General features: G+C 41.3%; 1 protein-coding gene across 1 annotated transcript in view; it reads left to right on the top strand.

The window, feature by feature from the left end:
• The window catches only part of TLK2 (tousled like kinase 2), a 63,228-nt gene that overhangs the window by 11,681 nt on the left and 39,516 nt on the right, over positions 1-12,031 (top strand). The window contains exons 2-5 of the mRNA XM_019548486.1: positions 763-834; positions 6,934-7,003; positions 8,088-8,131; positions 9,337-9,432. Coding sequence (XP_019404031.1) covers positions 763-834; positions 6,934-7,003; positions 8,088-8,131; positions 9,337-9,432 — 282 coding nt within the window. The remainder of the gene's footprint in view (positions 1-762; positions 835-6,933; positions 7,004-8,087; positions 8,132-9,336; positions 9,433-12,031) is intronic.

Genomic DNA, 12,031 nt, shown 5'->3' with positions numbered 1-12,031 from the left:
TAGATTGGGGTGGGGGTAGGAGACGACTTTTACCTTTCAGTCCTCCAGGCCCATGCAGACCTGAACATGTGACTGCTCCAAAATTGAGCTAGCACTAGTACTGATCAACATTTGTGTAACTCACAGTAAGAAAGCCCTTAGTGGTGAAACTGTTGCCCATAGTGTTTTCTGTTAATTTTCTTAGCACATTTTATGCATTAAAACAATCTCAGCTGATGCTGTTGATACATGCTAGCAGCAATAGTCAACTGGCCAGATGGAATATACTTCTAAATTCTTAGCTCCCTAGTCAAGCAAGTACTTTCTTGAAGACCTGAGTCTTGCACTGTACTTAACCAATTTTTTCTTCCTCAAGGTAATTATTTTAGTCTTTTGCACTGGGGCCTATGATTAACATTTAAAGTGCACATGAAAGGTAACTATAAGGAAGGGAAGGAAAGGGGAACTATAAATGGCTGAAAGACCTGGGGAGGAGTGAAGAATAACTCCATGAAGTTATTCAGGTTGTTTAAGAGGTTACAGTGTGATTGTACAGACAAAATGTTACTTTGGAATCAGAGGGGTACACAGACTACAAAAAATCTGAGAACCCCTTGTTTAGTCCATTGGTAGCTCTTCCCTATTAGATAGGGTGTGATACCAGATAATACAGAAATCACTGACACTCATTCAGAGGTGTGGATCAGTAAACCAGGTCATACTCGCAGCTCTCTTACCTTGTATGAAAATTGTTTTTAAGAGGCTTTTATTTTTTTCCAACAGGGTCCATTAAATAATGAGTCTTCCAACCAGAGCTTGTGCAGCGTGGGTTCTCTGAGTGATAAAGAATTGGAGGTAAGCAGTTGCAATACTTGATAGTCCTCATTTACAGGGTAAACATAACTGGGCTAACAAAATGCCCACTAAAATTGTGAGACCCAGCAATAAAGTACTCCTGATTGAAGAACTGCATATAATACATTTCTTAGGAGTTTAGGCTGAGTTCAAGTCCAGTAGAACTTCATTCCCTGGAATGAAAGGCAGTTAATTCAAATTAGCCTTCTTTGTCCAGGAAAAAAGTATTATCTAGGATACTTCACAAGTACCTAAAGCTTGTACAACTGTAGGATCCCAGGATAAAAGACTTGTCCCAGGTGAAATCCCACATCTATGTCTCTTACCTTCAAGTGTAATTCCAGAGCACTGACTTCTGGAACTAAGCTTTCAGTTACTGTTTTGATGCTCAGTTGCTGTTTCAGTTGCACTTTTGACCAAGTCAAAAGAAAAGCAGCCTTTGTGAAGTTGCCAAATTACTGTCCTTCTTATTTGTATGTGAAGCTTCAAAAATATTTACAAATTGAGAGTCTGTGTAAACTGCCATATTAAGCTTTTAACCATTTGTAGTTAAACATATAGATGACATAGGGTGGAAGACTATGCTTCCTCCATTATTAATTACCTGGAAATGACTGCTGAAGTAATAAAGATGGATTGTAAAGTTATACTTTAATGTCCCAAGTTAGTAATGTTTTACAGAGATCCTGGTTTTCTTTGTTTAAAAATCCCAAATTTTCTGGTTTTAAATCCTCCCCCCAAATCCACGTTTTTCCTTATTAAAATGAAGCACCGCTAATTCTCTCTGTTTTTCTGTCTCTTCTCTCTTTTTCTCTCTCTCTCTGTCTCATGTATGTACATACATATGTACATATCCAGAGAGAGAGAATCAATTTAACATAGTGTTCTAATGATAGCACCCACGATGGATGACTTGAGACCCTCTGGGTTAAAATCCTTGGGGAACATGGCGCAGGGGATACTATGGTGGGTGTCTACTATAGACCCCCTACCCAGGGTCAAGACTTTGACAAGGAGTTTGCAGGAAATTGGCTGGGGCTGCGTGTTCCTGGTGTATGGTTGTCTTGGGAGACTTTAACTACCCAGACATCTTGTGGGAAGAGCGCTCAGCCAAATCTGAGCGGTTGCAAAGCTTTCTCTCGTGCGTGGATGACCTCTATCTGACGCAGGAAGTCTAGGGGCCAACGAGAGGTAAAGCACTGCTTGACCTTATACTGGCAACCAGGAGTGACGTAACCAGTGACCTAATGATCGAAGGGAGGTTGGGTGACAGTGACCACAAGCTGATCACCTTCACCATCCACTGTAAAGCTGGCAAGTCAGTCAGTAATACAGAAATCCTCGACTTCAGGAAAGCTGACTTTGACAACTTAAGGAGGCTTGTCAGTGAGGCCCTAAAGGGCCACAGCCCAAGGGGGAGGGGAGTTCAGGACAAGTGGTCCTGGATGAGTGAGCAAAGTCTATTTCGTCTCGCAAGAAAGGCAGTAAAAGGGCACAGCAGGCCCCCTTGGCTCTCCAGGGAACTGGCAGACCTCCTGTGTCTTAAAAGGAAGACCTACAAAGGATGGAGGACGGGAACCACCTCCAAGGAGAAATATTAAGCTCTGGTTCAGACCTACAGAGAGCAAACCAGGAAAACCAAGGCTGTGATGGAACTCCAGTTAGCTACAAATATCAAGGACAATAAAAAGTTCTTTTTTAGATATGTGGGGAGCCAGAGGAAAAGCAAGAGCAACATTGGACCCCTGCTAAACCAGATGGGACAACTGACAATCGATGCCCCTGAAAAAGCAGACTTGCTAAATGGGCACTTTGCATCAGTTTTTCACCAGTCCCATGGAATGCCCCTGCCCACTACGGGACAAGGAGGTCCAGGTGAGGGAGATTCCTTACCCTCCATCAAAGCTGACCTCATGAAGGAACACCTTGACAGGCTGGACACCTTCAAGTCAGCTGGCCCCGATGGTTTACACCCAAGGGTACTCAAGGAGTTGGGAAGCGTTTGGCACTAGCTCAGCCCGTGGCATGGATCTTTGAGAACTTCTGGTGCTCTGGTGAAGTGCCCGAAGATTGGAAGAAGGACAATATGGTGCGTATCTTCCAGAGAGGAAGGAAAGTAGATCCGGCAAACTACAGGCCCATTAGCCTGACCTCTAACCTGGGGAAGGTCTTGGAAAAGATTATCAAAGAGGCCATCCTTAACAGACTAGCTGACGGCAATATCCTGTGGGATACCCAGCATGGATTTGTTGCGGGTAGGTCTTGCTTGACCAATCTCATTTCCTTTTATGACCATGTGACTTATCACCTGGACAAGGGGGAAGAGATTGATGTCATATATCTTGACTTTAAAAAAGCCTTTGATCTGGTATCCCATGATCACCTCTTGGCTAAACTGGTTAGCTGTGGGCTTGACCTCACCGTGATCCGCTGGCTGGGGAATTGGCTCTGTGGTGGGACCCAGAGGGTGGTGGTTGACAGGAGCCAATTGTCTTAGTGTGTAGTCACCACTGGGGCCCATCAAGGCTCTGTCCTAGGGCCTGTGCTGTTTAACATCTTCATCAGTGTTGTGGACATTGGTGTCAGAAATGGACTGGCCAAGTTTGCCAATGACACAACTCTGGAGTAAAGCATCCACACCTGAGGACAGGAAGGTGATCCGGGCAGATCTTGATAGACTCATGAAATGTGCGGTCGTGAACCTGATGGTGTTTAACACCGAAAAATGCAAGGTTCTCTACCTTGGGAGGAAAAACCTGCAGCTTATAGGCTCAGCAGTGCTATGCTGGTCAGCACTACAGATGAAAGGGACTTGGGGGTCATGACTGACCACAAGATGAACATGAGCCTTCAGTGTGGCTAGTAAAGCGACCAAAACGGTGGCTTGCATCCATAGATGCTTCTCAAGCAAATCCTGGGACGTCATTCTCCTGTTGTACTCGGCCTTGGTGAGGCCGCAGCTGGAATACTGCATTCAGTTTTGGGCTCTGCAACTCAAAAAGGATGTGGAGAAGCTTGAGAGAGCGCAGGGGAGAGCCATGCGCATGATCAGAGGTCAGGAAAAAAACAGACCTTATGATGACAGGCTGAGGGCCATGGGGCTCTTCAGCCTGGAAAAGCGCAGGCTTAGGTGTGATCTGATGGCCACCTATAAGTTTATGAGGAGTGCTCATCAGGATCTGGGGGAACATCTGTTCACCAGAGCACCCCAAGGGATGACAAGATCGAATGGTCACAAACTCCACCACTTCAGGCTGGATATAAGAAAGAACTTCTTTACTGTCCGAGCCCCCAAGGTTTGGAATAGACTGCTGCCAGAGGTTGTTCAAGCACCCACTTTGAACACCTTCAAGTCACATGTGGATGCTTATCTTGCTGGGATCCTATGATTCCTGCTGACTTCCTTTCCCTTGGGCAGGGGGTTGGACTCGATGATCCTCCAGGGTCCCTTCCAGCCCAAATGTCTATGAAATCTATGATATATTTACAATTTTAAAGCAAATTGGAAGCCTACCAGTGCCTCAGTCCATTATAATAAAATACATTCTGAATACCTATATATTTTGGCATTTGATTTCGAGGGTGGGATTATTGTGGAAAATCAGGGTTCCCCCTGCCACCTTTATTCACCAGAATGCAGGTCTAGCTTTTGATTATTGGAAGATTAAGAACAAGTTTTCAGCATTTTGTTTTGCTGGATATTTTGTCTCTTCCTGAAGAATGACTTAAAGGGCTTTAAAGGGCTCAAGGTGATCCAGTGGATACACTCCTAGCCTGTAGCTGTTCCAGTAGTGAGTAGGTGTCCTGCTGGTTACACAACTGAACAAATAGGAGTGGAAGCACTTGAAACTTAGTCTTGTTAATATAAAAATCATCTGAAACTAAAATATTAACAGTTTTCTTGACACTGTAACAGTGCATTACTGTGTTTTCAAGCCTCAGGCAGTTTAAGATGCTTTAAGTGCTTTAGTTGCTCTTTCCTCTGTCCAGCAGTTTATAATAAGAGGCCATTGTGTGTATTCCAGTTGATAAGAGTACTGGTATTCAGGTACTGAATGAGTTGCAATCAGTTGGGCTGTGATTTTTCAGAAGTATTTAAGTGACTTAAGAGCATGGTGGATTTAATTTAAGTCAAATTGATTTAAATCACTGCTCAGGAAGCCTCGGTTTACTCATTACTTTCTACAAAAACTGCATTCTTGTTGTTTGATATCCTTTATTCATTTAATTCCTTAAAACTGCACTTTTAGTGAAAGGTAAGGGTTTGGCTCTGTGTACACAAACTTGCAGAGAGATGATAGCGCTGATGGGTAGGGAATCAGGTCTGTTCTCTCATCTCCATATACTGGTTTTAACCAAGAATGTTATCACTCGAGAGACAGATCTATAGTTTGAGAACTGAAACTAAGCATCACAGAGATCTTTTAGATTGAGCACTGAGTTCTATTGGGTAGAGTGGTTTTCTTCAATCTTTACTAATCTATAGAGGAGCCTCTGGGAACCCCATAATATTGGGCCCCTAATATCGTCCCATGGCCTGTTGTGACCTATTTATAAAACTTTTCTAGAAAGGTTGCATGAATATATTGTTTCAAATAGCATATTATTAGAAGTTATAATCCCTATGCTATGATGATATCTTTGAGCTTTAACCTATCTTAAACTTATAAAGGTAGTTTTAATTTATTTTTTTTGAGTATTTTAACAAAAAAAGTTTTAAAAATCCAATTTTTTTTTAGATTGTTGAATTTTATCTATCCTGCTTAAGAGCTTATGTCCCTTTTGAAAAAACAATTCAGTGTGTGTGCTCCTAGCTTGCTTATACTTCTGAAACCCTACTACTGGCCCCTAAACAGACTGAGTCTCAATGCAGAACCCTCAGGTGCCAGATGCTGTTATATCCATTAGGTATTTAAGTGGACTTAAGTGCCTAAGTGTTATTTTATACCACCCTGGTTAAGACCCTTAAATCTATTAATGCAAATACTTGCATAGCATGTCATGGGACTCTTTAAGACTGAACTGCAGAAAAGCGCTGAGCAGGATGACCCACCTTTCTCTTGCCTTAATGGTTTCTTGGGACATTTTAATGGGCTAAACTAGGGGTTGGCAACATATGGCACATGAAGTCACTGGAGCTGAAGGGCTTTGCTTGTGCCTGCTTGAGAACAAAGCTGCTCTGGAGCCAGGGGAGCTGGAAGCTGTGTGAACCACTGCTGCCACTTCTTTCAGCCCCTGACCCTACTCCCCAAGGCTATAGCGTAAGCAGTGCTGGGCTGGGCTGGGCTGGATAGGACACGGGGTGGGGAGAAGCTGCAGCAGGGTGGAAGCAACTTCCAACTGATCAGTCTTGGCACAGCTTCCTTCTAGGTGGAAGCTACGATTGCATTGCAACCAAGGAGCAGGGGACTGGGAGAAGCAGCAGCGCAGGCCTAGTTCCCAGCTTTTTTGCTCTAACAGGTGTTCAGGGAAAGCCTGCCTGCCACTGACATGCTGCCAAAGCTGCTTGGCCTGTGCTAGACTGGGGTCAAGCTGTTCTGATTTGCAGCTCAGAAAAGGTTGCCATCCCCTGGGCTGGATAAAACTTGTGTAGAGTGGTTTACATATGGATGATTTGCCTTGAGAGGGCAATTGGACCAGATGATGACCTCTCCTAGCCTGATGATTTTGTGACTCTGCATTGAGCAGGGTTAGAATCTCACTTCAGTACTAAAGTGTAGTTGGCACCTACTGCATTGAAAAGTATCTGGCCTCGTATGTAGCCAGCCTAACAATCAGTTTGTGCTGGTCTAACACTAGTGTTCAGATTGAGTAGAATTTTACACTTGCTCTCTACTAGACCTAATGAGTGAGAAGCACAGAGTAGAGGAGACTTAAGCCTGTGTGTTTCTTTGAAAGAGGAAAAGTGACTACAGAAATGAGTGGACAACACTGGAACATAATATCTCTTTGAGAGCTATTGTTTCTTTAAGTACAAATGCATTTGGGACTTGGAATGCCCATTAGTGAATTGCAGTCTATTTATTTTGTATTTTGGCTGGTCTGTTTTAAATTCTGGAATAACTGCAAAAATGTTAATTTTGAAGTATTGTTTAATAGACTCCTGAGAAAAAACAGAATGACCAGCGGAACAGGAAAAGGAAAGCAGAACCGTATGAGACCAGTCAAGGTAGGCCATTCTCCTGACTCCTTTTCAGGATTTCCGAACAGTTGGTAATTGCTATATGCTTAACGCAGTCACAGTGTCCAAAGAGACTAACGGTTCACCTCAAGGGTGTGTCATGTACCTTGTTATGAACTTACTGTTCATACTACTCTGTGATCATGTAGTTCTCCTTTGGGAGCCTTGTTATCCCCATTGTAAGAAAAATAAGAAAAACATTCACTCCTAAAGTAGTTTAAAAGTGGCATTTATTTTTACTTAAGAATTTGAAAGAATTTAAAATACAAAGCCGAATTTGTAAAGAGGCTGGATGTGGCTCTGAGGCATTACATGGATATCTTGCATTTTGAAATCTTGGTCCCTTGCATTTTCTTGAACTTTGAAACACTTCCATAGATTTTGTTCCTTGTATTGGTGGCAACCTAATTTAACAACTAGCTAGAGAACGGGCTGTACTCACAAGTATTAAACAGCAAATGTTGTCTTCACGAACTAAGAAAAAAACACAGGTTCCAGTCCAAGTCCTCAGATCCTTCTTAGTGAATGAACATTTGGAGAATAGGAGAAAGTTATTTTTAGCAATACAAAGCTGTTCCTACAACAAAATAAGGAGCTTCTTTATAGGACTCTACCTGTAGTATTGGGTGTTGTGATTTAACTAACATGTATGTGACCACCATTATCTCTTGAACGCTCATAGGTTGGGTTGTGGTAATTTTTTAATATACTTATCATTATGAGCACAATGAGATTATAGGCTTATCTCAAGGGAAATTTGAGAGATCCCTCCTGCTGCTTACCATGACCACAGAAGTTTCCTTTGACATTTGCATTCATGAACATAGTCTGATTGCAGTTGACGCAATTTGACTAACTCAGAGTTGTAAAATTGGCAAATTCAAAGTTTCGGCATTTAAAAAAAATTACTTTGGGACAGACTGTTGCTGTTCAGAAGCTTTTTATAGGTGATGTGAAGTTGGACAAATGTAACGGATACCTAAATATGCTTGTTGCTTTTACGTGAGTAGGTTTCTCAATATGACATCAGAAGTTTTTGTTTATAAATGATCAAACTTTATATTCCTTTCAGGTAAAGGCACTCCTAGGGGACATAAGATTAGTGATTATTTTGAGGTAAGACAATTTTAATGTATTTATGTAAAAAATCTATTTTAAATCCTTTTTCGAAACTTCTTTTTTTTTTTTAAAGGGAAATCCATAGTTTAATTTGTTTTTACCATCTCCCCTTCCAAAGAAAGTGATTTGTATCTGTCATCTTGATAGGTTTACGAATCAGTTTAAAGCAGACAATCTGCGTATTTTGGTAGTTTGTTTCATCTTAACCTAACTCTTATTTAAGCCAATATTACAGAAATTAACTAAGAATCGCTTTTCAAAAGTTTTAAAATGGACTTATGTTGGAATTGTGAATCTTGTCTTGTGATACTGAAGCTTCCTTTTCATAAGTCCATTGCAACAGTAAGGGTCTGGTCCAACAAAGAAATGTTAGACAATATCTCTCAGTAGCACTGTTGTTTACAACTTAAACATCAGTGTAAGTCCCTTCCAGAACTGAAGCTGAAGGTAACCCTCAGCAAGAGGCCAGCACATTTCACTTGCAGAGTATACCCATTGCTGTTTTGTTAGCTCTTCCAAATTTCCCACAGTCCCTTTCCAAGCGTGTACAAATTAGAAGGTTTTTATTCTTCACAGTTTATTCTTCCATTTATGCTGAATAGTTTACATGGCTTGCAGCTAGCTGTGTTTTTGCTGGTGCTTATTTCTTACAGTCCTTGGGTATTGATTGGTATGTAACTGTAGAGTGCAGGAATGCAAGAACTTCAGACCAGTGCTACAGCTAATATGCTATACTGTCTTCTGATAGTGATTGGCATTGAATGCTACAGGTGTGCCTCCACCTTTTGGTGCACAGCTAGACCAGCTTAACGGGTGCCCAGGGGAAAAAGTGCTTACTAACTCTAGAAAGATAGAAATTGGTTTATCCTGAAGAACATAGTTTAAAATAAATTGCATCTGGCATGGATGTGTTTAACTATCTTGATCCATTCACCTTTACTTTGAGTTGTTTATAAACATAATTATAGCTCACATTCACTTTCCTTTTTAAAGTAATCAATCTTCAGTCAATCCGTGACATTGAGGCATTTTTACCATGTGTTATATGCACTAACTAATAAAATAGATCTCCAGAGTTTGTTGGGAATGGCTTTGTGCTTTGTCTTAAGATTAGTGTTGTGCTTTCACCTCTCCCCACTAAATTTCCTTAGGCATAGTATCTTTATGAAGCTCCTGATGATCATGTGTATTGTTTTGCTCAGTTTGCCGGGGGAAGTGGTCCAGGAACCAGTCCTGGCAGAAGTGTGCCACCTGTTGCCAGATCCTCACCGCAGCATTCCTTATCCAATCCCTTACCAGTAAGTACTTTTTCTGAGGAAGATGCTAAGCAATAAAAATGATTACATCTGCTACAGGAAATGAGGTCCTAGTAGAGTAGAAGATCAAAACAGTGACCGTTAGGAACAGGTTTTTTGTTGGTCTCTGAACCAGTTCTCAGTGATCCTTCTATCTGTTCTGATATAAGACTGCATCATTGTTATGAAGCCAGCTCTCTGGGGCCTGATGAGGATGTATATTTCAGAGTAGGTAGTCCAGTCTTAGTTTTCTTGATGTCAAAGTATCCTATCTATTTTGAAACATGTAAAAAAAAAAAAAAAATTGTTTGAGGGTTATGGATCTGCTTCTGTACCTAATAATAAAATGTGGAGCTAATCTATTTGCTGTTCAGTCACTTTGCTTGCAGGTTGAATTCCTCTTCCTCTGCGAGCTCCTCCAAGAATGGGACTAGTTTTCTCTGTACAGTCCTAGTGGAGTGATATTGTGGTTGTGATTAGGGTCTCTAGGGCCACCATTATTATACATAGCGTTATTACTGCAGAAAGGTCTCTCTGTCTTCAGGTATATGTAGCCTTTGTTGAAAACAGCAAAACTGTCAGGGTGGGTAAGGTCTGTGCATCTGTTACCAGATTATTCAACAAGACACTTTCATTGGGCTACTTAGGTCTTTTTTCAAGGTCCGAATGTGAAGAGGTAACTAATATTTTGTTTTGTTCTAAAACAGTTCAAGACATTTCACGAAGCTGATTTTTGTGATATGATAACCTAAGTGGCCTGTTTACTCCCCCCCACAAAAAAAAAACCAAAACAAAAACCAACCAACAAAGCAAAGCCCCGTGGCCTTTGATAATGGCTTGAACTGAATTCTCAAGCTTCTCATTTGGAGATCAGTATGGCAGATTGAAGTCTTACTGGGACTGTAGTGTACTGGAAGAAAAACAGTGTGTCTTCTTTCTGACTTCTTTTCAAGAGTACTTTCCTGCCTTAAGTGAGATAGCTAAGTCTGTGGGATCATGTTTGACATTTTTTAATGCATTTAACTTTCAAGCTCCTCTCAAGTCTTATACAAAAAAAAAAAAAAAAGAAACATTATAGATGAAATTTTGAATACAGCATTCAAGATATTTCTTCTTCCAGAATCTACAGTTATCCCATTATAAATACTTAAGAGGGACAGTTAGTCTTTTGCTTAAAATACAAAAGCATGCTAAATATCTTGATAGCTGGCTTTCCCTCTGTAGTCAAAACTGATAATATCAGTATAATCAGTTTGTCACCTTTTTATGAATGTGCTCTTTATAGTCTTTGTCTTCACTTTTTTGGTGATGGAAGCAAACCTTAGCTTTAGCTTATAGCTATAGCAAAACATTTTTGCTCGTTTGGCTTCCTTCAGCACTCCGAATCAGGGCTGTCAGAGTTAGTGTCAGTTTCAGGGGATCTTGAAATGTTTGGCTGAGGACTTTTTTGAGGGGTGGTGGCAGGCAGGGGTTGAAGCAGAAGTTTGGATTCCTTCTTCAGGAAATGCACTTGATGGCTGCATTTTGGGCTGCTGCTTTTCATCATAAAGCAGCCTCTAACAATTGACTTCATTGTTAACTCCTCTTGCCAGGGTCATTGTCATCAAATTAGGAAAGAAAAACTTCAAGATGTTTGAAAGCTTCAGCAATGCCTTTGCTGGTTAAGGCCCTTGCTGGTTGAACATCTTTCTTAGAATTTTCCTTTCTGCTGCTGTATTTGAATGAGGTCCTCATTGCTCAATTCCTCCCTGTTGGAATTGATCAACTCCTGAATGTCCTCAGGTTCAAGTTCATCAAATCCAGTTTTCCTTCCAAGCTCAATGCTGTTGTTCTGAATTGTCACCACTGGTTCCTCAAACTCTTAGGAATCCTGGACATAGTCTCCCTAAAGCTTTTTCCAGACACCATTCATTGTTTTGGAGGCAACTTCATCCCAGGCACTTGAAATATTATCTATTGCCTTGCAGTTATTATAGCCATTCCAAAATTCTTTTGGGGTCGGAGCACTCTCTCCATCTGTAGCGCTGACAGCCTGGGTGAATGTTTTCCATATGTAATAAGCCGTAAAGGCAGCAATGGCACCCTGGTCCATCAGCTGTATGATGGAGGTGGTAATGGGGGGGCAGGAAAACAACTTTTACATTATTACTGAGGTCATCAAATATGGTAGAATGCCCTGCTGCATTGTCTAAAATGAGAAGTGCCTTGTGGGACAGACTGTTTGCAGCACAATATTTCTCAACTGCAGGACAAAAATAATCCCTGAACCAACTCTGAAAGACTGACATTGTCATCTAGGCCTTCTTGTTAGACTTCCAAATGACTGACAGACTTCTTTTAAGATGCCTCTCGAGAGCCCTGGGGTTTTCTGAGTGGTATACAAGCAATGGTTTCAATTTAAAATCCCCTGCAGCATTACCACCAAGCAATAAAGTAAGTCGATCCTTGGACACCTTGAAACCTGGCATCAACTTCTCCCTGGAAATGTAGGTCCTAGAAGGCATCCTCTTCCAGAAGAGGCCTGTCTCATCAGCATTGAAGATGTGTTGAGGCTTATAACCCTCCTCTTCACCTCCTCAATAATTTCCACAAGCTTATTTCT

Source organism: Crocodylus porosus, unplaced genomic scaffold, assembly GCF_001723895.1.
Source record: "Crocodylus porosus isolate Cpor-Errol unplaced genomic scaffold, CroPor_comp1, whole genome shotgun sequence".
NCBI classification, from domain to species: domain Eukaryota; kingdom Metazoa; phylum Chordata; order Crocodylia; family Crocodylidae; genus Crocodylus; species Crocodylus porosus.
The sequence above is the reverse complement of the archived record's forward strand: the minus strand, read 5'-3'. Positions and strand labels throughout refer to the sequence as shown.